Below are 27936 nucleotides of genomic sequence, written 5' to 3'. Positions count from 1 at the left end.
ACCCATGTGGGACCACATGTTCGTTCAGTTGAAAGCGGTATGTTTTGGAAGCACATAATAAGGAATTCAAAAAATGTTCATGAACTAAAAAAATGTTAGCAAATTTCAGAAATTATTTCCAAATTTCCAAAAAATATTCATCTATTAGGAAATGTTTGCAATTTGTTTCCAAAAGTTTAAACATGTTCACAAATTTAAAAAATGTCTCCAAAATTATAAAAATGTTAATGAATTAAAAAATATTTACAATTTTTAATTCTTTCTTAACTTTTGAAAATGTTTGTGAAATTCAAAATCCGCGAATGAAAAATATTCCTAATTTCAAAAAAATGAAAAAAAAGGAAAAGAAAATAATAAACCGAAAAAGAAAAGATAAAATTTAAAAAGTGAAAAGTAAAAATACGAGAAAGAACGAAAATGAAAAATCCAGGGAAAAACCAAAAAAAAAACCCAAGCCTTGAACCGAAAAGGGAGCTAGTTGGGTTGGCCCAACCGTACTTAGCTGTAGCACAGAGAGGGTGCGCGGTACCTCGTTATTCCATGACCTAGGCGCTAAATTAAATAGGATCTCCAGTGTTCTTTACTACATAAACAAAAGAAAAACTTATCGCAGGCGAACAAGGCCTAATCCAGATCCAGTGACTCAGCGAGGAAAAAGAATATTCCACTCAAAAAAGGCGAGGAACCCCTAAAAAAACTAAAAAAAGGCGAGGAAAAAGAAACTCTATCAGTTTGTTGTTGATAAAAAAAGGCGAGGAAAAAGAAACCCACGGCAACGGGAGCGTGACTCAGGGCAGGGTGGTCCCCCCCCTCTAAAATCTCGTGCGAGCAGTCCAAAATCCTTGTTTACCAGCTCCACTCCCAACCTCCCTCCCCCCGGTGATCTCATTCCCACCCCTCCTCATCACATCGCCCGCGTGAGCGATTTTTGTTGATAAAAAAATAAAAATCATCCCTCCCCCCCTCCCTCTGAACTGGAACTGGAGCTCCTCTCTCTCTCTGGCCGTGGGCAGCTCTAAACCCTAGCGGCAGCGGCAGGGGAGCCAGATCGCCGCCGCGATGGAGAGCCCCGTGAAGGAGGAGGTCGGCGGGGAGCTGGCCATGGAGATCGAGTCCAGCGTCACGGCCGAGGACTGGCGCCGCGCGCTCTCCCGCGTCGTGCCCGCCGTCGCCGTCCTCCGCACCACCGCGCCGCGCGCCTTCGACACCGAGGTTGCCGGCGCCAGCTACGCCACCGGCTTCGTCGTCGACAAGGCCCGCGGCATCATCCTCACCAATCGCCACGTCGTCAAGCCCGGTGCGCGCCCCCCTCCCTCCACCTATCCGCCGATCCGATGCCTCCTCCTCCTCCTCCTCCTCCTCCTCCTCGTGTAATATATTCATTCGTGTGTTGCTGTGTGCTCGTAGGTCCTGTGGTCTCGGAGGCGATGTTCGTGAACCGGGAGGAGATCCCTGTGTACCCCCTATACAGAGACCCTGTTAGTGTTTGTTCCTTTCCACTCTTATTCTGTTCTGTTTTATTTTGTTTAACCCTGTGCCAATGGCGTATTGTTAATCCAAGTTTCCTCCTCTTCTCAAAACAGGTACATGATTTTGGTTTTTTCCGCTATGACCCAGGTGCCATAAAGTTCCTCAAGTATGAGGAGATCCCTCTAGACCCTGAAGCAGCATCTGTTGGGCTAGAAATCCGAGTTGTCGGCAATGACAGCGGCGAAAAGGTTTCCTTATACGCCAGTTCATTCGCTCCCTGGTTGCTGTTTTATGAACCGTAGTATCCCGTAAAGTGATGCTGCACGAGGAATTCAGCGTTGGATTATGGGAATGAAGCATGTTTAATTGCTTCTACCAGACCTTTAATTTCTTCTTTTGCCATCCTGTAAAACAAAGCATTTTCACTTCAAAATTCATGCGCACAGTTCCTTGAAACCACACTAGTAAAATGTCACATTATGCCATTTCAGCAAGATAATGATATCTTAACTGTATGAAATAAGCATTTGTTTCGTTCTCTTTTGAAAAATTAGGAGTGACCCTACCTGAATCTCGATCTCCTTACTGCTATTAGCAATCATATTCCACAGAGCAAATGTGATTAAATGCTTGTGAGGGTTTTGCATGTTAGAAAAATAATGATACGCACACCATCTTTCTTTGTGTCTAACTCAGCAGAACTATTTAGGTTTCAGTTAGATGAATGTGATGCTTAATTAGGAGCTTTTAATCTCCAACCTTTCCATACTAAGACCATAAGCTTACTAGTAGTTGCAATTGTTAATATTCCTTGACCTGGAATGCACTTATTCAACTACTCCCTCCGTTTCTAAATATAAGCCATTTTAGAGATTTTAATGCGGACTACATACGGATGTATATAGACATATTTTAGAGTGTAGATTCACTCATTTTGCTCCGCATGTAGTCCTTATTGAAATCTCTAAAAGACTTATATTTAGGAACAGAGGGAGTAGTTAATACAGAAACAGTAGACATGCGCTAAACAGCGCTAGTGACAACATTTGGCATGATAGATGATAGCTAGAAAAGGAATTTGGAACAAATTGTTTATGTCAGCATTGAAACAAAGTCCTATTAAGTTTGCAACTGAGATTGTGACATCTGTGTTATGCGGCATGCTGGATTTGATGTGGATTCCCCTAGATATGGGGGTTCATACTTAACAAGGATACGTGTGGAAATAATAACTGATTAGCTGTGGGAAATTGTTTAAATTGTGTTGCATACTGTAAATTTTTCTGATTCATCTTCCTTGATTTAGGTTTCAATTTTGGCGGGAACACTTGCTCGACTGGATAGAGAAGCGCCTCACTACAAGAAGTACGCCTTACTTTTTTGCATGACAAGTTTATGATATGGGCTTATGATATTTTCTTTACGCTCCTAGCCACCCCAAGCTTGTAGACAGTATATAAGATTATTACACCATGTATCGTATATATTCTAACCTTTAATTCTTTGACAGGGACGGGTACAATGATTTCAACACATTCTATATGCAGGTGCTTCTCTTTAGCTACTCAATATGACATGTGTACATGTTTGATTGAATTGCTGGATTTGTGCATCTGAAATGATCTTTTATTGCATTGATGCCATACAACATGTTAATTGTCTTGTTGTTGATGCTCATAAGTTAACGTGATTGTTTGTTTCTTTAGGCTGCATCTGGAACTAAAGGTGGCTCTAGTGGTTCCCCAGTTGTTGATTGCCAAGGAAGAGCTGTTGCCCTGAATGCTGGAAGCAAATCTTCCAGTGCTTCTGCTTTTTTCCTTCCATTAGAACGTGTAAGTATCATTAGTACATTAGTAACATTACTACCTCCTCATACTATTTTGAGATGTACCGGAATTGTGGGATAATATATTAATCATAAGGAAATGATACTGCTAGTTAAACCAGTGTTAGGCATTCATAAATCATCCATATGTGATTAAACTAACACATACTAAATTTAGTTGGCTTTACAGAAAATTTCATCTCAGCTAGAAGCGTAAGAGTGCACCAGTCTCCTTAATAATGTCTTGCTTACTGTACGGTGTCATGTGACCGATGCACTTCACTTCACCAAAAAAAGAACAGAAAACAGAAACAAATGCGAGTTTGACATTGTCTAGTTACATATAATTATAAACATCATTGTTTATAAGGCGGTAAGGCAACCTAAGGCGACACCACCCGCTCTAGCGCCTAGGCGATGCTTAAGTGCCTAAGGTGGGCATATTTGTAAGGCGTTGCCAGGGCGCCTTAAGGCAGGACACCTTAAAAACACATCATGCTATTTAAGATTGATTATTCATGACACTCTTATTTTTGTTAACATTGTTTGTTTAAACTATTTCCAGGTTGTTAGGGCACTGAATTTGATACGTGATTGTTGGGATGCATTTGGTATCAAGTCAGAATCTGTTTATATTCCTCGTGGTACACTGCAGGTGTGCATGCTGTCCGATGATACCATTTTTTAATTGTATATTTTGTTTAAGTTGAGAGCTACTTATGACTTATGGTGAACAGTGAACTTTGTAGTCTTGTTAAATCTGCCTGTATGTAACCTTGAAGAACTTCAACAGTGTAGAATAGTCTTCTGGTCTTTCTGCTTATAGTTGTAGTATATATTGGATAACATGAGTGTAGAATGGATCCACAAAATTCGCGCGTATGCTAGTGCAGTACTGCAGTGTCAAGTAACTCTGAATCATATGAGCATGGCACATGGAAATGAAGCAATGCTTTCTTAATGACCTATATTTTTTCAACTCTTCCTTCTCTACAAATATTTCTAGTTTAGAATGCAATGAATATCTTACCTGTTATTTGCACTCAGCATCTAAATTGGCTATTATAACTGTTTACCATTCTTGTTCAACACCGAGAACTGAAGTTCACATAGTGTGTTGCAGAAGCATAGCACTAGAGTTCTGTATTGAGGATAATGGAAATGTAGTGGCATGACATGCTTGTTTATCAATAGGAAGTTGAACAACCAACACTGAAATAGAAAAAAGAGCTTATGTTGTATTATGACCAATGCTTTGCTTCTATTAAGTGTTCTGGGGTATGGATTCAAATTATAAGGGCATGTTGGTCTGGAAATAACTCACTTAGGTTGGTTTCACCATTTTGGCCAGTTATTTGATTTGCTGCCACACTTGTGGTGTGCTCATAAATCATAATTTCTTAGCATCATGCCCCACCTGTCATTGGCACTTTCTTTATGTGCAGAACTTTTACACTGATGGTGGATGATTTGCTCACCACGAAAGCGTGGGGCACCACACTTATGGCATTGTGTAGCTTCAAAGCAAACACACCCTTTAGGTTTCTATGATCAACATATGGATTGTATGAAATCCTGTAATGTATCTGGACTGAAGTGCTGCTACACACTGGATGGTATAGTGTATAATGTTCAATGATGCCACAACTGTACAATTACAGAGCACTGCATAAGCCACTGTGTAGCGGTGTTGGTATTATGGCTCACTGCCTCACTAAAAATACTGCTTTAAACCATGACAATTCGCAAAATTTGCCCAAGAAAAAAAATATCTAGTTAGCAAATGCTATTGGTGTTTTTATTAGTTGTAATTTTTGTTTATCATCGATCACTGTTGCTTTACTCTGCCCTAGAGTCTGGACCTCACATTATCCCTATTATATTTTTTTGTCCTTCTTAAAGATGACCTTTCAACACAAAGGATTTGAAGAAACTCGGCGTCTTGGACTGAGGAATGAGACAGAGCAGGTATTTACACTGTTCATGGTTTGCTAATTGTCTAGAAAATATCTGCCTGCCCCGCATCAAATTTATTGCTGGAATCAAGTTCAATCTGTTTACATTTTATGAACATAACTTTATCTATACCTGCTACTAGTTATGAATATTAGTTGTTCTACTTCTACTTGTTTATATCGGTAAACATCTACATTTTTCTTTCCATTGGAATATATTTTTGAATGTTAACCCTCATGCTCTGTGATTAAGTGCTGGAACTTATCATTTTTGTTTATACAGATGGTACGCCTTGTTTCTCCAGCAGGCGAAACTGGAATGCTGGTTGTTGACTCTGTGGTAATTTGCCTTTATTAGTTCTAACTTCTAAACATGATTGTACATTGTTACTTGGCTTGCTGCTTCTTGTATTATGCCATTCTATGTCTTGCTGAAACTGGAGAGCTCTGTCCTTGCAGGTGCCAGAAGGACCTGCACATAAACATTTGGAACCTGGTGATGTGCTAGTTCACATCAATGGGGAGGTAATCATCGCTTTAAAATGGCTTGCTATATTTGTTAGTGTACTCTGTAGCCTGATAACTTCAGACAGCAGTAGCAAATTAGCAAAACGTTGGTACCCACTGTTCTCTATTCCTATTCACCTAATACTGAAAACTGAAGATAATATATGTGACATGATGAATTTGTGATGATATGTTCTTTTTTCATAAGTACCAAAACACAAACAACTCTAGGTTGTGAACCATTGGTTCAAAAGGATATACTCCTAACATTATCCGCGAACAATAATCTAACAATTGTCAGTTATCTGTACCATGCCAGTAATTAACTGCTATGTCATTTCATGTATATTGCAATCTTGCTGTTTATCACTCCCTTCATATTACAAATACATGTCATTTTGGATGTCTTTGGTCAAACTTTGTCTATAAATACTGTTTCAGATTTTTAGGTTGAGAACTTACCAATCATATGCTTAGATTTGTCTCAAAAAGTATATTCATAAGAGAGGTCGGGGTAGACCAAACTTGATATGGGAGGAGTCTGTTAAGACAGATCTGAAGGACTGATATCACCAAAGAACTGGCCATGGACAGGGGTGCATGGAAGGTAGCTATCCACGTGCCAACCATGAGTTGGTTTCAATATCTTATGGGTTTCAGCTCTAGCCTACCCCAACTTGTTTGGGACTAAAGGCTATAGTAAAAATTAGTGGGCGAAGGTAAATCAGGTAAATCTTGAAGACTGTCAATATACAAAACGACATGTATTTGTGATATGGGGGGAGCATCAATAAATCCTGGTCAAGGCTTATGGTCTAACAATGTACCCGATCTGCAAATTCTAGGAAAAGTTGCCAGTATATATTGATCCAGAACGTTTTAAGCAAGTTTCCAGTTTCTTTTTAGTACCCAACCTCAAGGAAATCACATTTCTCCTTTCCATTTTACCTGTCCTGATATCATGTGGCATCGTTGATTGTACTACATTTTATCCTTTCCTTTTTCGACTCATTTTTGCACCAAGCATGTTACTAAACTAATTGCACTTTCATTATCTCATAAGTTTCTGACTGAAGCATGTTCTCACCAAGCATTTTACTTAACTAATTGCAGGTTGTAACCCAGTTTCTCGCAATGGAGACTTTACTTGATGACAGCGTCGGCAAGGAGGTAAATTTGCAGATTGAAAGAGGTGGAGTGCCTTTGACAGTAAAGTTAGAGGTAATTTCTAATTTTGACTCATCTTATTTAATATTTTCAGCAGAAAAGAACTTGTATATACTACTAATGTTTACTTCCTTTCACACCGATACAGCTGTTGCAACTATCTTTTTTAAAATAAAATCAGCAACCATATTTATGCCACTGTAACTCTTCAGGTTGAGGATTTGCACTCTATAACTCCAAATCATTTCTTGGAAGTCAGTGGTGCTGTCATCCATCCACTTTCATACCAGCAGGTAAGTTCCCCTCATTCCTTTCCAAGCTGATGCTCTCCTTGCTCTTTCAAGGAACGAGTACACATTTGTTTTTGTGGTACAGTGCATCAAAGAATAGTTGATGCAAATAAAAATTTAAAAGTGAAATCTATTCTGGGGCTGTCAACAAGCCGACCTTGAGTGAGCCAAGGTTGGTTCAGCTCAAGCTATATACAAAATTCAAGTTCGAGTTGAGCTCGAGCGAGCCTGACCAAGCTTGAGTGAGTCTTTTCTTTGAACTTACATCCTTACTCAATTAGGCTTGGGATCGGCTTGACCAAGCTTGGTAATATAATGCCCCGCTTGATAAAAAGGTCAGCAACAAAACTGAGATTCAGAAACAAACTGCATGTATGATCTAATGAATAACCAAACAGGAAACTTGTGTTCTCAAAGGCTCAACACGCTATTAATCGCAACACATCCAAACCATGTGAAAAAGCTCACATTCCCAGAATATTGCCGGAAGAGGAGGTTGGCACTGGATTCAAGGCACCTGCCGACGCTTGGAGACGTATTCTATGGTGGTGGCGGAAGGTGTTCGAAGTAGTGGGAGGAGGCAGTGGCTGGAGCTGAGTTGGGCGGCGGCGGAAGGCTTTCTGTCGCGGTGGATGATATGACATTTGGAGTTTAGCTAGGGTTGCGAGATTGGAGTTCTGTCTCTGTTGTTGGGATGGGCCTTTATGGGTTGTTAGGCTCTTGTGTTGGGGTGAAACTAGCATTAACACATAGGCTTTGGACTATTAGAACAACGGAGGACTAGTGTTATCATTGAATTTTTTTTTGGGGGGACAGAGTATGATACGAGCTGTTATTGAGAATAGCATGAGCTCAGGCCAGGCCTGAATTGTGCTTCCAGTAGCTGGGCTCGAGTAGCTTGTTGAAGCCAAGTTTTCTTGACAGCGATACTATATTCCTTATTTCACGCTTATGTTGTTTGTGAGACCATAATTTGTATACAACTTAAACCATACGAGTATAGCGGAGTTGTTATGCAATGTTTAATTTATTGACTTGCTGCACTTTGGTTTCTGAAGTGTTGAGCTTTCTGCCCTATTACATCTGTAAATCACAATTAGTCCACTTGAGTCAAACGCCGAATGGACACATGTTTAACTTCTCTGCTAGAAATGTTAATCTCGCCACTGTGGCCACATGTGTTCAGTAAACGAAATTGGACTGATGATAACATCATCATCCTATTCAAACTTATATTAAACTATATGAATGTATGTTGTTACAGTATATGTTTAAGTTTCACGCTGGTACTAATGTTGTTCATATTGCGTTTCAGGCTAGAAACTTCCGCTTCAAATGTGGTCTTGTATATGTTGCCGAGGCAGGGTAAGACAACTAGCCATAATTGCTGACATTACATTTCCTGAAAGAACTATTGATCTGCAGTGGTGATTCTAGCCAGTCCTTTATCAATCTTAGTCAGTGGACACATCACTTTGCAATAGACTAGTAGAATTGCCTTGCATTTAAATTCTAACAAGGTGCCATTTTGCCAGCTAAATCTGAATATCACAATGTTCCTAAAGAGTGTAATCTGCAACGTATGTTTATTTGCTCCTCTTGTCTCCATCATTTTACTTGAAGATTATACCTTCCCAATTGTCTTATTTTCAAGTCTCCAGGGACACTTTACTTCAAGTTTCAGTGATTTTCACCATGCGTTTCTTAGTCGTTTTTTTGTCCAAATATGTATATTAATATCAAAGCAATCATCTTTTTCTGTGACTTATTCAACACCTTGCAATGTAGGTACATGCTCTCTCGGGCATCGGTTCCACGCCATTCAATTATCAAAAAGTTTGCGGGAGAGGATATTGAAAATTTAGATGACCTTATTGCAGTTATTTCAAAGCTGTCTAGGGGAGCACGAGTGCCTCTCGAATATGTAAAGTACACTGACCGTTATCGGAACAAGGTACAAAAATGTTCCTTAGGAGCTTTATCATGATAAACCTTCCTTAGTAAATGTTGAGTTTTATATACAACTAAGCCCCCGCCTTATTTATGTGTTCAGTCTGTACTGGTGACAATTGATCAACACGGTTGGTATGCGCCTCCTCAGTTGTACACTCGAAATGACGCAACTGGTCTGTGGAATGCAAAGTTGGCTATACCGCTTGAATCTCCCTTTGTAGTTTCTCATCGTGCCGGCCATATGGATGCAAACTTAAATTCCGTTTCACCTTTGACTGAATCAAGTCCTATGGATCTCAAATGCCAGCACGAGTCTGAGAATACGGCAGATGGATGCGTAAAAATGCAAACAGATGAGGAGATTGCCGTAGATGGATCCCACTCTGGCGAAGATTCCATCATTGAGAAAAAAAGGCGCCGGGTGGATGAGGAGATAGCTGCTGAGGGAACTATATCATCTTTTGGAGATTTAGATGACATAAAAGATGGCGCATTGAGGCATCCTTCCAGTGTGGAAGTCTCTGACCTTGCTCGGACAATATCAAGTAATGCTTCATTGGCAGAACAAGTAATTGAGCCAGCTCTTGTAATGTTTGAGGTGAGTGCTATTCTCAAATCTAAAATTTGAGGAGCTATCACGGTTATGCTTATTTCGTTGTTTTAGTTTATTTGAATATTTGATGACGACAATGTTTGGTATATTCAGTACTCCCTCCGATAGTCCGATCCATGTTAATTGATGCTGCTTTAGTACAACTTTAGTGGATCGGAGGAAGTAGTTTATTTTCGTTTTTGAAGGTTACTTATGGCTTCATCATCTCTACCACCTCTACTCCCTCTCTCTCTCTGATCCAACGGTGTCAACATTCAGAACAAGTGGCATCATTTTCTTAGAAATTCCGCAAATGATCTTAATATATTGATGATAGTGAACCAATGACACCTATACCTGTATGACAAATCTGTATCTTGTACAAATGTCCTGTTTTCGTTTCCTCATTGATTACTATTAAGTCATTTTTATTCTCTCATTTACTTGCATATCTACTGTTTTGCTCTTTACTCTTGGACTGGTGAATGAACTACTGCTATGTGTTTTACAGTACATCGTAACCAGCAATTGTTGGTTTCAGCTGTTTTGTGATTTGTGCTTATTCAGAACCTGACTCACCTGTACCTCTACTATTTTATAGGTGCATGTGCCACCAATATGCATGCTTGATGGAGTGCATTCTCAACATTTCTTTGGAACCGGTGTGATAATATATCATTCTGACTGCCTAGGTCTGGTTGCCGTCGATAGGAATACAGTTGCTGTATCTATCTCTGATATAATGCTCTCTTTTGCTGCATATCCCATTGAAATACCTGCAGAGGTAATGAGCTCAGCACCCATTTTGTTGACTAAATCCATGTCATATTGAATTTCAATTAATAGTAGCTTCCAAATTTTGGTTTTCAGGTTGTTTTTCTGCATCCTGTTCATAATTTTGCATTGGTTGCCTATGATCCTTCTGCACTGGGAGCTGGTGCATCTGTTATTCGAGCTGCCAAGCTTCTTCCTGGTTTGTTTCATTTTAGCGCCCCTTCTATTTATTTCCTATAAGTATATTGTTTGGTCATTTTAGCGCCCCTTCTATTTATTTCCTATAAGTATATTGTTTGGTCATTTTAGCGCCCCTGGTATGACTTAACAACCTTTTTGTACCGGTTTGTTTTTGCCATTTTGGATGTATATGTAGAACCTGCCTTGCGCCGAGGAGATTCTGTCTACCTAGTTGGGCTAAGTAGAAGCTTACAGGCTACATCAAGGAAATCAACCATAACTAATCCTTGCACGGCTGTTAATATTGGCTCAGCTGACTGCCCACGATATCGTGCAATAAATATGGAGGTCATTGAGCTTGATACTGGTACTTCCTATGCACATTTCAACTAACCTTTGTCGATCTCATGTCTTGATTGTTTGTAATTGTACTGAAAACTGTTTTTTTTTATAGATTTCGGTAGCTCATTTTCGGGTATATTGACGGATGAGCAAGGAAGAGTTCAAGCGTTATGGGCAAGCTTTTCCACCCAGGTTAGTTTGCGTTGGGAGTTGTTAACCTTGGTCTGTTTTTGTAAGTAATGACGCTCCCATGTTCTCAGGAGCATTTCTTGAAAAGATCAAAAGAAAAAAGAAAAGCACAAAACGGCAGCTTACGCCCAAGGTTAGCCGCTTGATATCTCCAACATCAAGTAAATGGGCAATGGAATAAAAATACATATTCAGTATGTAATGATCCTAAATTGCGTTTAAGAATCTAAATGTTATACTGTATTAAGTAAAGCAGCCGATTTTCTTAGCCTTTTGCCTGACATCATGAGTCATAACCTGTAGTCCTAATGCTTGTAAAAAACCATGTAATGGTACTGTCCCTAGTTGTTACCTCTCATGTACTTGACGGTGTAATTAACAACCTAATTTTTTCTCTCCAGCTCAAATATGGTTGTAGCAGTTCAGAGGACCATCAGTTCGTTAGAGGTATACCAATATATGCAATAAGTCAAGTCCTTGAGAAGATAATCTCGGGTACTCCTGGACCATTTCGTCTTATCAATGGAATTCGAAGGCCAATGCCACTTGTCAGACTTCTGGAGGTGGAACTTTATCCAACTTTGCTCTCGAAAGCAAGAAGCTATGGATTGAGCGATAACTGGGTGCAGGTAATTAGCTTAATGTTTCACTTAATCTCGCCCAAAATTGTTTTTCCTGACCTGGCAAACGTGATTATATCGTTCCTCTCTGGCTTCTGGGCCTGAATATTGTGCGAGTATATCAATTGAGACATTTATTGTTCTATTTGATTATCTTTGTAGGCTCTCGCTAAGAAGGACCCTGTGCGCAGACAAGTCTTGCGGGTCAAAGGTTGTTTGGCTGGATCAAAGGCGGAAAAGCTTCTGGAACAGGGAGATATGATTCTGGCTATCAACAAGGAACCAATAACATGCTTTCTTGACATCGAGAATGCTTGCCAAAAGTTGGACCAATCTATCGATTCAGATGGCGTGCTTAACATGACAATATTTCGTCAGGTGAGGAAGGTTTATTACCTTTTTTTTGTACAGTTACAATATGAATCTAGAATATCTATATATATCATTATTACAACTGTTTCATGCAGGGAAAAGAAATTGACCTTATTGTTGGAACCGATGTAAGAGATGGTAATGGTTCAACAAGGATGGTGAATTGGTGTGGATCCATAATTCAGGATCCTCATTCAGCAGTGCGTGCACTTGGTTTCTTGCCCAAGGAAGGTCATGGAGTTTATGTTGCTAGGTGAGGAACATGTTTTTTTTTAACAAATATTTATGCGCAAATATTAGCACCAACTCTGATGAGTTTTGACCACAGTATTTAGTTAAAAGTTATAATAAGCCTGTAGCAGCCACTATAGGTTTAAACTTTAAAGTGATCGGATTTGAGTGACTAGCATTAATTTGCTTGAGTGCATTTTTTCAGTTGTTTTGGTGTACTAACACATTTAGGCTACGCTTGGTGCACCGGATTGGGACTCAAAACCGGAATATTGTACAGAGCCCAGAAACGCGCTTGGTTCGCCGTTTCAGTTTTTTTTTCTCCCCCGGTTTCGGTCCATTACACCCGAAAACATTACAGAGCATGGGAGGTCACATTTTCTTTCCGTCGGCGAGAACCGAGAGTGAGAGAGAGAGGTGCCCCGATCCCGAGTTCCCTCGCCCACCCCCCTTTTGTGCTTCCCTGCCATCCATGACATTGACCTAGGGTTTCAGCGATGCGAGGTTAGTCGTTGTTGCCTGCTGATATTTCGGTCCAGCCAGGCATGGAAGGGACTGGAATTACACCTGTATGCAATCTTTCCAAAGAGCAGCCGGAAGGGGAATGGAAATACGTCTGTGTTCCACCAGATTACTTGTGACATGTATATTACAGGTGTAAAGTATCTACTGGTGTAAATTTATTCCATGCTCCCAAGAGGGCAATTTTTTCGGAGTTATAAGCATGTAGCAGCCACTATAGGTTGAGGGCCTCTTTGATTCGCAGGATTGTCAAAATGAAGGAATTGGAAAAATGCAGGGCATGTCCCATATTATCCTACAGGATTTGAAAGAATGTTTGATAGCGCAGGAAACAAAGGAATTCTACAAAGAGGTTTGAGTGGATGGAAATTTTCCTCCAAAATGTAGTACAAATGGATCCTATGGAAAAATTCCAAAGGATGCCAATCCTACGAATCAAACGAGCATCACAGGAAAAATTCCTAAGGGTTCAAATCCTCCAAAAATCCTATGCAATTCCTTTGAATCAAAGGAGCCCTCAAAGTATTTTCGTAGGAATTTTGGAGGATTAGAATCCATAGAATTTTTTCCTATGTTGGTTGTTTGATTCATAGGATTGAATCCTGCAGGAATTTTTCCTAAGGATTTCTTTGTACTACTTCCCATCAGATTTCTAGCATCCACTCAAACCTCTTTGATAGAATCCTTTGTTTTTCCTATGATGCAATCAAACAAACCAAAATCTTGTAGGATTGAGATGAGCATGACATTCCAATCCTATATTTTTCCCATTCCTGTGTTTCTGAAATCCCGCGAATCAAAGAGATTTGGATCACTAGCAATAATTTGCTCAAGGGAGTGCTATTTTTCAGTTGTTTTGGTGTACTAACCACATTTAGGAGTTTTGACTTGAGTATTTAGTTGCAGTTATAAACCTGTAGCAGCCACTATAGGTTTTTAAGCGATCAGATTTGAATAGATTAGCAATGATTTGCTCAAGGGAGTGCTATTTTTCACTTCAACACAGTTTTCAAGTCGTTCTGCTCTCTGGCTGTATACGACTTCACATGGAATTAGAAACGTGACGTGCCAATTAATACAAGAATGCGACCCATAGGAACTGTAGTTTTGTTAGGCAAATATGTGAACCGAGTAATGGATTTAATGAAAATAAGAAAGAGAGAATAGTGATCAATGGATGCCTTTTTCCTCTTGTGGCATGTTTCGTGAGTTCATCTATATCAATGAAAATAGATTGTGGTTTCTCCCGATATCAGCATATCTTGCGAAATCTCATCCTGTAACGAATGTCTTATCTGTATACTTTTCGATACTGCTTGGGTGGTGCTACCTCTAAATGCTAGGCATAGTTCAAGCCCACACTTGGTCTGAATCCATCTGTCCTCCTTCCGTTGCGATTAGCAAGGCAGGGTACCTATAATATGAGTATAATTTTTACATAATTATATAGATGTCAGGCGTGCAGTTTATAAGGGTTTAGGATTAAGCAGCAAGTTTGTTATGCAGATGGTGCCATGGAAGTCCCGTACATAGATATGGTCTTTATGCTCTCCAGTGGATAGTTGAAGTTAACGGGCAACCAACCCCAGATCTTGAGTCCTTTATTGAAGTGGTGAAGGTATGCATTGTCAATAGCAGTCTTCTTTTGGTATATTCCAGTCTACATTTTGTATTGATGGTGAACATGGTTCACATTTCATTTGATTCGAGTTAATATGGCTGGAATAATATTTTCCTCAGGGATTGGAAGATCGTGAGTTTGTTAGGGTGAAGACTGTCCACTTGAACGGAAAACCACGTGTGCTCACTCTGAAGCAGGACCTTCACTACTGGCCGACCTGGGAGCTCACTTTTGAACCGGAGTCCGACACATGGAAGAGGAGAACAATAAAGGCGTTGCAGCCAACCGGGGCTTGATTTATTCTGCTTTGTTGTGATATTTTCAGCGGGCCTAGGCCTTCTCTAGGAAGGCCAAGCATGGAGAGGTGAGGAACTCTGAAATGCTTGTCATGCCGGTGAGCTAGAATCAGGGTGGGCACTAGGAGGATATATAGTGTAATTCATAGATGACATATGGATTTCATTGCCTGTGGATAATTGGACTGCCGGGTGTGTCCTTTCTGTACCTATTGGATATATTTGTTATTCTCCTGTAGTAGAAGCAATAAACCATTTAGCGATTTAGCTCTCGTCTAAACTATTTTTCCGCAGAGCACATAGTTTGCAGCTCCTTTCGGGGTGGAGCTGATACTCGGTCATTCAGTTTTTGGACCAATCTATTCTGTATGTGAAGCTTCCTTTGAGATTTGGACCAAGCTATTCTGTATGTGAAGCTTCCTTTGAGATTTGGACCTTGTGCCACCGATGTCGAGTTCGTCGCACAGTGCATGGGCACTTTAGATGGGTAGCACGATATTCCTAAACCCGATCCTCAAAAGCCTTGAGCATATCCAAATCAAAGCCGCTATCCGTCTTGAGAAAGTAGGAATCCCTTCACACCTGCGTAAATTCAGGCAAATCAACACGCAAGCAAGAAGGCAGAAGAGAGCAGCCGAAGCATCGAAACAAGCTCATAGTCATCGTGTCCCTTTTGTGCATCGTGTTGACAAATGTAAACCATGCGCATGCACCTTTATCATTAATCTAACGATCTCCTATATAAACCCAGACGTACGTTGTACTAATTTCCTCTCCTCTGGAGCGCATATCTCCGGAGGAATATATTCCGCCACCACTACTACCAGTCGGCTCCGGGTCTAACAATTACCCGCGAAAACGAGGGCCGTCCCTTTAGATGCGTTCTGTTCTGTGCCACTCCGGTGGATGCCTTCCGCCGAGAGGGAAAGGACCGCTTAGGTAGGCGCTCCTTGTTGCCGGATTCCTTCTTTCTTTCGAGCGCTCGCACGGTAGCACTAGCACCAACCGAACAATTATTCAGGGGCGTCTCTTCTTCTTCTTCTTCTTTAAATGGCTCGCTGGTTCCATTTCGTTGCCGCGAACTGAAGGAGGAGCTAGCATGTATCCCGCGCGAGGGGCACACGCGAGCCAGCCGCAACAGCAACAGCAAGGCCAGCACCGTGCGAGTTAGGGAGGGAGGGAGGGAGGGAGATGGGTTGCTATCCCCTGCGCGTGATCGTCTCCAAAGCGCTTGGGAAGTGCAACGGTATGATGCGTCTTCTCTGATGGTTGCTGATAGATAGTCCTAGGTCTTGAGAGCTCGCGCTTGGTTCACGGATGTCTTTCTTCTCTCGGACCATTCTCGAGCAGCTTTGGCCTTCTGCGCTGATCTTTCTGGCAGAGTATCGTTATGCACCAGTGCTAGAGACCTCTGTATTTCTCAGGATAGGTTGTTCCAGTCGCTACAATTCAGTTCTGCTTCCGCCGTTAACTTTTTCTTTGCATAAGTTTCTGTACCATGATAGCTGAGCTTTGTTAGTAGCATTCCTTATTGTTTGACTCATTTTTTTTCACGAATACGCAAAGTTTGTATGTCTTTTCATTGATAGAAGAAGAAGATGAAATGAGAACAAAGGTAGGGTACATCACATGGCACATCCACAAACTGGCGTAAACATATTGTCTGGAGCAGAAAGATTTGGGATGGCCGGCCTTATTGTTTAACTCATGTCACGTGATCATATATCGTGTAGTCTCAGAACTCCAACGTTTGTCACACAAACAAAGCAGCCAGCTGATATTTGTGAGCTCGGGCGACATATGCAGGGCGCGAGCGATGGATGGAGGACCAGAGGATGGACTACGCCATGGCCTACCCTCCCGGCCCACACCCAGAGACGCTCTACATGCGGCCCGTGGCGCGCACCGTCACCTTCAGCGGCACCAACTCCGTGAACATGATCCCGCCAAACCCCCCGCCACCGCAGCAGCAGCAGCAACACCCAGAGCCCCAGCCCCAAGCACCGCCACCCCAATCGCAAGCGCCACCACCCCAGCACGAGCCCCAGCCGCAACCCGAGCAGCCCGCGCCCGCGCCGGAGGAAGGCGCGCCGCCGCCCGAGCAGCAGCCGAGGCAGCCGAAGCGAGGCAAGAAGAAGCCGCCGCGCCGCGTCCGGTTCGGCCCCGAGCCACCACCACCACCGTCGCAGCAGCAGCAGCAAGAACACCAGGAGCAACAGCAGCAACAAGAACAGCAGCCGGAGCACGCGCCGAACGGCAACCCGGGCAGCGGCGCGCCGGGACACCACGGCCAGCAGGGCCGCGGGCCGCCGGGGTACCTGAGGTACACGCCGTCGCCGCTGCCGAGGTGGGAGGCGACGCCGAGGCGGCACGAGTACTTCTCCGGCGAGTACCGGTACAGCTACCCGACGCCGGTGCGCGAGGGCATCTACAGCATGGCCACCGACGCCAACCGCCTCACCACCATCTTCAGCGAGGAGAACCCCAACGCCTGCGCCATCGTCTGACTCCCACCCTGAGCGCTTGAAGTCGGCGGGCCGGCCGGCGAGGAATGAGGTTCTCCATCGCGCCGTACTTCCATTAGCTCTTTGCACCGCCTGATTGGAGGGAGGAGAATCCGGTTCCCTTCTCGTAGGTGTATGTTGAAAGGGGGAATAGTTGGGTGGTATGACACGATGAGATGAACATTCGCGTTGTTTGGATTCGGCTCGTACGATATTACTTTCATGATGCTCTTTTCGCGCGTTCTCTTGCAAAGCTAAGAAGAAGTTAGTCAATGATTGTTGGCCACCAAAGACAGATTAAGCATAATGCATGTGTCTAATAGGTGTATGCGATGGGAATGCACTGAACAGCGACCGTCTCCTTTCGCTGTCCTCCGGTCTAGATTTTACGTGATCAAATCATTGCAAAAACAGTTTTGGTAAGTCTCAATTGACTGAGGCTTCATTATGTCTCAAGCGATGCTATCTTTCTTTGATTTTGCATGAAGATTCATAAAAAGTAATTTTTTTCCAGTTTTTCTTCTTCTTACATACTACTCTCTTCGTTTCAAATTACTCGTCACAGAAATGGATGTATCTAGAACTAAAATACATCTAGATACATCCGTACCTGCGACAAGTAAATTGAAACGGAGGGAGTATATCACTTGACTGAGACTTGGTCTCAGTCGACGTAGACCTAGCCACACCCTTGCAAAAATAGATAAAGAGAATATACTACTTATTAATGAGGTTCATTGAACATTGTTTATCCCAAGACATGGCTATTAGCGCTACTTTCATGTACTAAATCGTTATAGTACGGATCAACCAAAGCCCCGCTAAGACCAGGTGCATCTCGACCATCCTACCATGGTTCCTTCTAGATCTTGTATCTAGTTTACCATCTTCGTCTAGCCATTTTGCCTATCCCGTAACATCTTATGGACTACACGTATTTGACCCAAACACTTAACTCTCCACATACACCAAGTCTTATAGTAGATCTATACACTCATTCAACAAACTGCATCCTAGCGAATATGTCCTTTGCCATCTTGAAATCACCATTTTGCTTGAAAACACATGCATGGTTAGACTCGGTCTTCTCTTGTTTGCTCACTCACATGAGCCGGCCGCCAATCCCTTGATTGATAATATATCACCACACTTGGCTTCTCCTCAACTCTCAACGATGGTTGTTCGCACCTTGTACAGGTTGTTCTCGGTCCTCTTTCCCATCCACAAGCTTCTTGTCCTTCTTGATCCTCATGGTCTTCTTGTCCCTGTCCACCTTTGGACATAACCATTTCCATGGAGTTTGTCAAGCGAACTTAGATTCCTCCGAGCCTTTCGCACATCTCTAACATTATTGAGCACATGTTCAACACCGTCTTTGATCTCGATCTTGATATCTCCAATGCACCATGGCACATCGTCGTCTTGATAGACATCTCTAAGATCACCAAACTTGTAGGAAATTAAGCACTCTTTTGTTTAGGTGTGACATGATAAGAGCTTAGTGTATCCAAAATCCATGCTTCATCGGATTGCTTGTTTGATATGGTAAGTAGGTCACCATCAAAATCATCGCTTTCTTTAGATGCTGGCGGTTCCTTCAGTCTTCTTCCACATTCCACATCCCCTCCTTAGGTGACCACTCGTTACAATGTGTCAAGGGGAAGTGGCTTTCATTATGTTCTTGTGCCGCACGTACTATGTTTTGTGCCGTAATTGCCCATGTACGATACAGGGGGACATGCCTGGGCCATTGACTCCTTTAAATGTGCCACCCCTGATTTTCCTAAAAGGAGTCATATTACTACCAGAAATGGAGGAGTCCAGGACATACGTGCAAGATGACCAAGATGGAGGGAAGGAAGCCACTGACCAACACTATTATATAAATTTGTGCCCTCAAGACAGAGCACCATCTTCAGTCGGACAAAGATCTCTAGAAGCCCTAGATTATAGTAGATTCAATCTAGACATAAAGTCGAAACCGTCCATCTCTATCATATTTTATTTGCATTTTGTTTCGCGATCCTTAAAATTCTAAGCAACTCAAGGACCCTCGGAGAGAGTTGGGGATTTCATGGTTTTCATATTTGAATTTTATCAAATATCGAAACAAGGATCATTTGTTTTATTATTTTTCTCTCCGAAAATATTTCATATTAAAATATATGAGAGGAGATAATATGACTTCTCCAAAATAAACGAAATATTGGAGGAAAAATATTAAAATCAACTTTTGACTTTATTCGGATTTTATTGCTATTTTTATTTGCATAGGAAAAAATATGCATTTTTTAAAAATTGCATTTTAGGCCAAGAAAATGTTCACCTTGTTCTAAATATTCTATTTAGATGGTGAAAATTTGTTTTAGTATTTTTAGATTTTTTTTATTTTTTTCAAGGATTTCTTTTCGGCGGACTATGTTAAAAAAAAGAGGAATCCCACCGGATCGAACTGGGCCGCGGCTCAGCTGGCCCAGCCAGCCCCGCGCCGCCGTCGTCTCCGAGCCGGACTCCTCGAGGGAGTCCGAGCCACAAGCCGCCGCCCCTCCCCCTTTGAAAGCCGGACCCGGGGCCCCCTTGGAGCCCCAAGTCGCCGCCGCCAGCCGCCAGCCCCGCCGCCCGCCGCCTCGCGCCGCCGCCGCACGCCGCCTACTGTTGCGTCGCCGCCAAGCCCCTGCCGCGCCGCCCTCCGCCGCCCCGCGCTGCACCCCGCCGTCGCCCGCTCGCCGGAAGCCGTCGGAGCCGCGCCGGAGTTCGAATCTCGCCGTTCGGTTTTTTCGGTTTAGGTAAAAACCGTTGTTTTTTTTAAAAAAAACCCTAGTTACGTTTTTAGACCGATTCGATGGTTTTCTCGGTTTAGTTTATTCAGCGGACGTTCGTCCGTACGTTCGTTTTAACGAACGGTTTTCGCCCGTTAGTCACAGACAACGAACGTTCGTTCGTTAGCCTGTTCGTCCGTTTTTGTTTTTCTCAGGTTTTTCGCGATTATTTTCGATCGCGATTTCTCACGCGATTTTTTTTTAGTTTTTTTTTCGCTCGTTTATAGGAATCAGGCGATTCAAGCGCCTAGATCTTCGTCTCGAAGCCCTCTTTCCGTTTAATCAACTTGAACAAGATTTTGGTACTGTAAAATTTGACTTTAGTCCAGATTAGTAATCGGATCTTGTTTCTTTCGCAGTTTGTGTTTCGTTGCTCCCTTTGATTTGATTCTTTTTGCAAACTGAAGTTCTTAAGTTGAACTTTCTGGTTAGATCTCTTATTTGAGTTTTACCCGTGCATCTTTGTTTGATTGCTTATGTATGCTATTGTTTGTCTGCGATAGAACACCCGGAGTGCGAAGCGTGCTACTACGAGTCTCTAGGTTTCACGGATCATCAGCAAGGCAAGTAACACTTTGATCGTACCCCTTTATTACCCAGTTTTTATGCATTAGTTCCAATCCTCAAACACTGCATGATTAGGATGTGATTGACTTGTGGGTTTGGGAAGTAGATGATGAGGTAGAACCTATTACCTGTTTTATTATCAAACCCTCGGGAGTTACCTCTACGTTGCTTATATTGCTATGCTATGCTCGTAGACGTGGATTGGGTTTGAGTGTATCCATGACAGATGTGAGATTGATAATTAATGGTTCAACTTAAGGTGGCAACTTTAATACACATCTGGATGGATTACTTGTTTGGGCACCTGGAGAATCCAGTGTTGTCCTAGGATATCCCGGAGTACCCGTGTGATCATCCTACGGTCCGCCACCCAGGCTCAAAGGGATCTTAAGATTATTCATGCTAGAAACTTCCATGTGCAGCCACAAGCCATTATGGGCTCTGGCATAGTATGAGTAAGTTGTGTGACCTCTTTCAGTGGTGGGCTAGCAGATGTAGAGGGAAAGTAGGTGTAACTGTCCATCCAGAGTAAAGAGTAAATGCTTCTGAAAGACTGTGTCTCGATCATCCGTTTCTCAAACATCATGTAGTGCGAGAAATCCAACAGAGGAGATCGAGTCTTGTGGGAAAAAGTGCACAAACTTCTGCAGAGTGTACAATCTAATCATGGTTAGCCGTGTCCCCGGTTATGGACATCTTGAGTATCTAGTACTTGGATTTTCCTATTGTATCTCATCACTCTAAATTAATTTGTTGGGTTAATGAACTACTTTAATTGGGATTGAGTTGGAGGAACCTTCTCAATGATGTTTCAAGTACCATGATAGTTGAAATAAAACTTATTCCTTTGTTGTAGGAAATTTTTTGGCTTTTCGCAAAAACATTATAACCATACAGCCTCCACCAGCCAAATATGCATATAGTGTTAGTATTATTTCTGTTCATTGCTCTACTGTGTTACATTGCCAGCATATTTCATGTGCTAACCCGTTTTTGGGCTGCAACATATCACGTTGCAGACTTTTCAGACGAGGAGTAAGGTTCGCTAGGTCGTTGCCGTGCTGCTCAGCTATGTCGTTGGAGTTGATGGGCTCACTTTATCTTCCAAGCCTTTCGCTGTTATCGTATTAGATGGCCTTAGGCCATATTTATTATAATAAGTTCTCTTTTGGAGACATTCGATGTAATAAGTGTGTGATTGCTACTCTGTTATAAATCCTTCGAGTACTCTGTGTGTCAGCAGTACCAATCCAGGGATGACACTGAAGCATAGAGACTTGACCATTTGAGGTCGGGTCGCTACAATCTCCAAACAGGGCAACTTGACATCCAACTCGCCTAACACTCCTTTGTACGTTTCCATTGCAACCCCTCTGTGTATAATCCCATATAAGCATGAAAATGATTTGTTACTTTTAGCGTGAGGGCTCGAATCTGTGTAAAACTCATGCCTAGTGTCCACTGGTAACCCGAGGTTGTCACACTATCATAAAAATCTACATGCGACTATTGTGATGGTGTCATGCAAATCTTTGGTCCAAGGGTCCACAATTGACTAGGAGGAAAGGAGAGTTCATAGCTCATGGGTGGACTAATCCCTCTCATGCCTCCACCATAATGGTTTTTCTTCTTGGGCATCCTTCTGGACATCGCTTGGGAATTCGTTTTTGGGAGGACAAGCGAGCGAGAAATGCCACCCTCCGAGTTAATATCCAACCATTTACCATATTTCTCGAAACGAAAGTGATATAGTTAAATAAGTCATGAGCACGATGGATTTCACTAGAATCTAGCTCAAAGTGGTTTTCTCCGTTGACTATAATAAATAAACAATTTGGAAGTCAAAAGTATCATTAAAAATCAAGATTATTTTGGTACCTTCGTCAATGTGTGATCCTAACTAAGGACAACATCGTTCATCGCAATTGGCATGGAAGAAAAACATGTTGTTTTATCAAAGTAACGAGATAATAAAATATATTTGCTTGCAATGCAGATTTGCGCGCTACATAGTCAGTCATCCAAGTTGCATTTAACTTCTATCTGCCACGCATTGTAGCGAATGTGCTTGGTCACTGGCTTCATGGTATACCATGCAAGTTTAGCATGCTCATAAGGGTGAGAGCGTCAACCTAGATTTGGCCATTATAACAATGTAGTAATGATATGATTTTTAATTGTAAAAATTCATCTCCATTGCAAGATTATCTATCGATATACACACTACACACTAGCTTCGTTCATGGTCTATTCTACAATGACAAGAACACCAACATTTGTTTACAACATTGTGTATGTGTTTGGAGCAGGTGTCCAAGAAAGTTTTAACCCCTTATGGGTGGCAGCATAGTCTTCATACATGCCTTTCCCCTCTCCTCCTTTGGAATTGCTTTGTTTTTGTGTGATTGTACCCTTTGTCAACGTGTTGCCTAAGTTTGTGCATTTTTGGTTGTACATCTTAGTTAAGCAGAGGTCGGGTACATGCTCGTTATATTCATATATCCTTGATACAATATTATTATTCAATAAATAGGAAACCACTTCCTTTCAGCCATTTGATTTTGTCGCTCGCATCGCTCGCCTCCCTTGGTTATCACGCGTCCCCTGTGGACCCCACGTACAATGTGTCCTAGAAATACCTAGGGCGACCCCATTCCCGTCCTCTTGTATTTTGTCCCTCATTTTTTTACTCATTCTCGACCTGCATGGGGCGCCACTGTACACATGTTGTCGCCGATGCGAACCAAGCACCGCACACGCCATCGTGCTACTCGGTGCAAGGGACAATGTGGCCGTGCGCCACCGCCACCGTTTTTGACACTACACCGCCGCTATTGGAGAAGGCTTCTGACAGACATGCGAGGGGCGACTGATGAAGGAAATATGCCCTAGAGACAATAATAAATTTGTTATTTATATTTCCTTATATCATGATAAATGTTTATTATTCATGCTAGAATTTTATTAACCGGAAGTACATGTGTGAATACATAGACAAATAGAGTGTTACTAGTATGCCTCTACTTGACTAGCTCGTTAATCAAAGATGGTTAAGTTTTCTAGCCATAGACATGAGTCGTCATTTGATGAACGGGATCACATCATTAGAGAATGATGTGATTGTTGACCCATCCGTTAGCTTAGCACTATGATTGTTTAGTTTATTGCTATTGCTGTCTTCATAACTTATACACGTTTCTATGACTATGAGATTATGCAACTCCCGAATACCGTAGGAACACTTAGTGTGCTATCAAACGTCACAACGTAACTGGGTGATCATAAAGATGCTCTACAAGTGTCTCCGATGGTGTTTGTTGAGTTGGCATAGATCGAGATTAGGATTTGTCACTCCGATTGCTGGAGAGGTATCTTTGGGCCCTCTCGGTAATACACATCACTATAAGCCTTGCAAGCAATGTGACTAATGAGTTAGTTACGGGATGATGCATTACGGAGCGAGTAAAGAGACTTACCGGTAACGAGATTGAACTAGGTATGATGACACCGACGATCGAATCTCGGGCAAGTAACATACCGATGACAAAGGGAACAACGTATGTCGTTATGCGGTTTGACCGATAAAGATCTTCGTAGAATATGTAGGAACCAATATGAGCATCCAGGTTCCGCTATTGGTTATTGACCGGAGATGAGTCTCAGCCATGTCTACATAGTTCTGGAACCCGTGTGATCATCCTATGGTCCGCCACCCAGGCTCAAAGGGATCTTAAGATTATTCATGCTAGAAACTTCCATGTGCAGCCACAAGCCATTATGGGCTCTGGCATAGTATGAGTAAGTTGTGTGATCTCTTTCAGTGGTGGGCTAGTAGATGTAGAGGGAAAGTAGGTGTAACTGTCCATCCAGAGTAAAGAGTAAATGCTTCTGAAAGACTGTGTCTCGATCATCCGTTTCTCAAACATCATGTAGTGCGAGAAATCCAATGGAGGAGATCGAGTCTTGTGGGGAAAAGTGCACAAACCTCTGCAGAGTGTACAATCTAATCATGGTTAGTCGTGTCCCCGGTTATGGACATCTTGAGTATCTAGTACTTGGATTTTCCTATTGTATCTCATCACTCTAAATTAATTTGTTGGGTTAATGAACTACTTTAATTGGGATTGAGTTGGAGGAACCTTCTCAATGATGTTTCAACTACCATGATAGTAAAAATAAAACGTATTCCTTTGTTGTAGGAAAAAAATTGGCTTTTCGCAAAAACATTATAACCATACAGCCTCCACCAGCCAAATATGCATATAGTGTTAGCATTATTTCTGTTCATTGCTCTACTGTGTTACATTGCCAGCATATTCCATGTGCTGACCCGTTTTCAGGCTGCAACATATCACATTGCAGACTTTTAGGACGAGGAGTAAGGTTTGCTAGGTCGTTGCCGTGCAGCTCAGCTATGCCGTTGGAGTTGATGGACTCACTTTATCTTCCAAGCCTTCCGCTGTTATCATATTAGATGGCCTTAAGCCATATTTATTGTAATAAGTTCTCTTTTGGAGACATTTGATGTAATAAGTGTGTGATTGCTACTCTATTATAAATCTTTCGAGTACTGTGTGTGTCAGCATTACCGATCCAGGGATGACACTGAAGCATAGAGACTTGACCGTTTGAGGTCGGGTCACTACAAGATGGTGTCAGAGCACACGCTGAGTGTAGGATACGACCAGTAAGCTAAAGCCCTAGATCACTACTCTCTTCTCATTTTTGACTCCTCTCCATTTTCTACTCTTTAGGATGGCGGACGCAAGGAACAAGTTTGCACAACCAGATGAAGAAGCATCTTTTGGACGACACTTGAAGGAAGTCACTAAGTACCTGAACATTGGAATACCAAGCTTCACCGGGACTTACAACGCCACTTTACCAGAAGAGGAGCGCTGGATGATTCAAGTTCAAGTTCCAGGAAGGACATTCATGCCAGTCACTAAGCCCATAGAGTTTTCCTTTGATGCACCAACCTGGAGTCTAGGAAAGAGTATGGCAGCCCACATCACCATGGGACGCATTGGAGAATTTTACCGGAAGGATCTCAAGGATACTATCTACCAGATTTGTGGGCGCCGAGATGAGCAATGGGAGATGATCAGCACCAGGAAGGATAGATCAATCACAGCTTTCATCCAAGAGTTAAACCAGCACATTCGTCGCCAGGAGAATCAGATGTGCGTAGGCATGATAGATTTGAAGAAGGCAATGACAAGGATCACCGAGCTTGAAGAAGAACTCAAGTCTACACGCGATGGATACGAGGAGGAGATGACGATACTAGTGGAGATGAATGACGATCTGACAAGGAAGCTAGGAGTATTCATGGGAGACCCCGTGCCAGGAGGAGAAGACGATGAACCTAAGGAGATTTGTTCTGAAGACTACATCATCATCGACGACACCGATTCCGACCCGGATAGTAGTGATGATGACTTTGAAGACGAAGCTGGAGTAGACATCATGGAGTCTTCCACTGATCAAAATTTCTAGATGACCACCAAAACAGTAGTAGTAGTCTACCATGTATATAGTGTAGTCTGAGCACTTTTGTAACGATAGTTAGATCGATTTGTATGCCCTTGCTTGATTGATTGAGTGATATGATTGTGTTTGTCTCATGTGCATATGGGTAGTGTTTTCCTCACTAGACCTCATTCTATTCTACTTCTCTTCCCTCTAAACCCTCAGATGCCTCCGAGACGTGACCCCAGATTTACCTTTCCACCGGAACTCACTCAGTTGATCCAGCAGCAGAATACACTGATGTAGTTGTTAGTTCAGAACCAAGGCAACAACAACAACAACCCACCGCCACCACCACCAGTTGAAAACTTAGCCCATTTTCTGAGGTTGCAGCCGCCGGTGTTCTCCAGTAGCACCGAGCCGATAGTGGCAGCTGATTGGCTCCGCAGGATTGAAAGGGAGTTAACCACTGCGGGATGCACAGATGCTGAGAAGGTGTGATTTGCCGCACATCAGTTGGATGGACCAGCAGCCACATGGTGGGAGAATTACACTGTCACCTATCCTATAGCCACTGTTACATGGGATCAGTTTCAGCAAGCATTCCGCATAGCCCATGTCTCAACTGGAGCTATGAGCATGAAGAAGCGTGAGTTTCGCAACTTACGCCAAGAGAACCGTACTGTGGGGCAGTACGTGGATCAATTTAGTAAGCTATCTCGTTATGCCCCTGATGATGTGGACACAGATGCTGCAAAGCAGGAGAAGTTTATGGAAGGGCTGAATGATGAGATGAGCATGCAGTTGATGGTGGCAACATTCAACAACTACTAGGAGTTGGTAGACAAGGCTCTTATGATTAAAGGGAAGCAGCAGCAAATTGCGAGCCGCAAAAGGAAGTATGGACAAGGAAGGTACAACTCAGGAGCTCAGTAGAAGCCTCGATTAACCCCGACCTCGGGAGGACTTGTCCATAACCATGGAGGTCACAACCACAATGGAGGGAGTTCTCACAACCACAGTGGCCCCAAGACTGGAAACGGGAACGGAGCAGGTAGTAATCAGAACCGCGCTAACCCAGCCACACCCGCCAAGAAGGACCTAAGTCACATTACTTGTTTCAAGTGCGGGAAGACTGGACATTACGCCACTGAGTGCCCTGAAGTGAAGAATGGAAATGGCAATGGAAGCGCCGGGAAGAAGCCCAACCCTTTCAACAGGGGACAAGTGAACCACGTGAACATGGAGGAGGTTGAGGAGCAGCCTGATGCCGTTATCGGTAAGTTTTTGGTTAAGTCGTTTACTACAATCGTTCTTTTTGATACTGGTGCATCACATTCATACATATCAAGGGGGTTCGTGGATAAGTATAAACTTCCCACTAAAGTTCTTAGGACACCTATGCTAGTAACCTCACCCGGAGCTGAGTATATGGTAAGAAGTGGATGTTTTCAGATGCCATTAGCCATTGGAAGCCATGTTTTCCCCTCAGACTTGATAATTTTGGAGTCACAAGGATTGGATGTGATATTGGGAATGGATTGGCTATCGATGTATGGGGGAAACATCGATTGTGCGAGTAAGTCAATTTTGCTCACCACCTCGGAGGGAAAAAGGATCAAGTATGTATCTAGGCATGCGCCTAGGAGGAGCCAAGTAAATACCCTC

At 42.6% G+C, this 27936-nt stretch overlaps 2 protein-coding genes across 4 annotated transcripts; both read left to right on the top strand.

Annotated features, from left to right (window-relative positions):
• The first annotated feature begins 908 nt into the window (after positions 1-908).
• On the top strand, positions 909-15292 carry LOC119317631 (protease Do-like 7). Of its 2 annotated transcripts, XM_037592113.1 has the most exons (25): positions 909-1297; positions 1408-1478; positions 1584-1718; positions 2777-2835; positions 2981-3017; positions 3177-3302; positions 3861-3950; positions 5198-5263; positions 5534-5590; positions 5710-5775; positions 6871-6978; positions 7137-7217; positions 8530-8579; positions 9003-9168; positions 9268-9765; positions 10361-10543; positions 10630-10732; positions 10910-11080; positions 11168-11247; positions 11333-11377; positions 11646-11873; positions 12027-12242; positions 12332-12489; positions 14496-14607; positions 14730-15292. In XM_037592113.1, exons 1-25 carry the CDS (start codon positions 1060-1062, stop codon positions 14904-14906), a joined length of 3321 nt encoding a protein of 1106 aa, XP_037448010.1. In that variant the 5' UTR covers positions 909-1059; the 3' UTR covers positions 14907-15292. The 2 variants fall into 2 exon arrangements, with proteins under 2 accessions (XP_037448010.1, XP_037448011.1); XM_037592114.1 differs by lacking the exon at positions 11333-11377 and having other exon boundaries at positions 911-1297.
• Positions 15293-15787: 495 nt separating this feature from the next.
• On the top strand, positions 15788-17730 carry LOC119317630 (basic proline-rich protein-like). 2 transcript variants are annotated; one of them, XM_037592112.1, is made up of 2 exons: positions 15788-15845; positions 16713-17730. In XM_037592112.1, exon 2 carries the CDS (start codon positions 16727-16729, stop codon positions 17411-17413), a length of 687 nt encoding a protein of 228 aa, XP_037448009.1. In that variant the 5' UTR covers positions 15788-15845; positions 16713-16726; the 3' UTR covers positions 17414-17730. The 2 variants fall into 2 exon arrangements, with proteins under 2 accessions (XP_037448009.1, XP_037448008.1); XM_037592111.1 differs by lacking the exon at positions 15788-15845 and adding an exon at positions 15888-16152.
• The last annotated feature ends 10206 nt before the right edge of the window (positions 17731-27936 follow it).

Source organism: Triticum dicoccoides, chromosome 6A, assembly GCF_002162155.2.
Source record: "Triticum dicoccoides isolate Atlit2015 ecotype Zavitan chromosome 6A, WEW_v2.0, whole genome shotgun sequence".
NCBI lineage: Eukaryota > Viridiplantae > Streptophyta > Magnoliopsida > Poales > Poaceae > Triticum > Triticum dicoccoides.
Note: the sequence above shows the minus strand (reverse complement) of the source record. Positions and strands in the feature narration are given on the sequence as shown.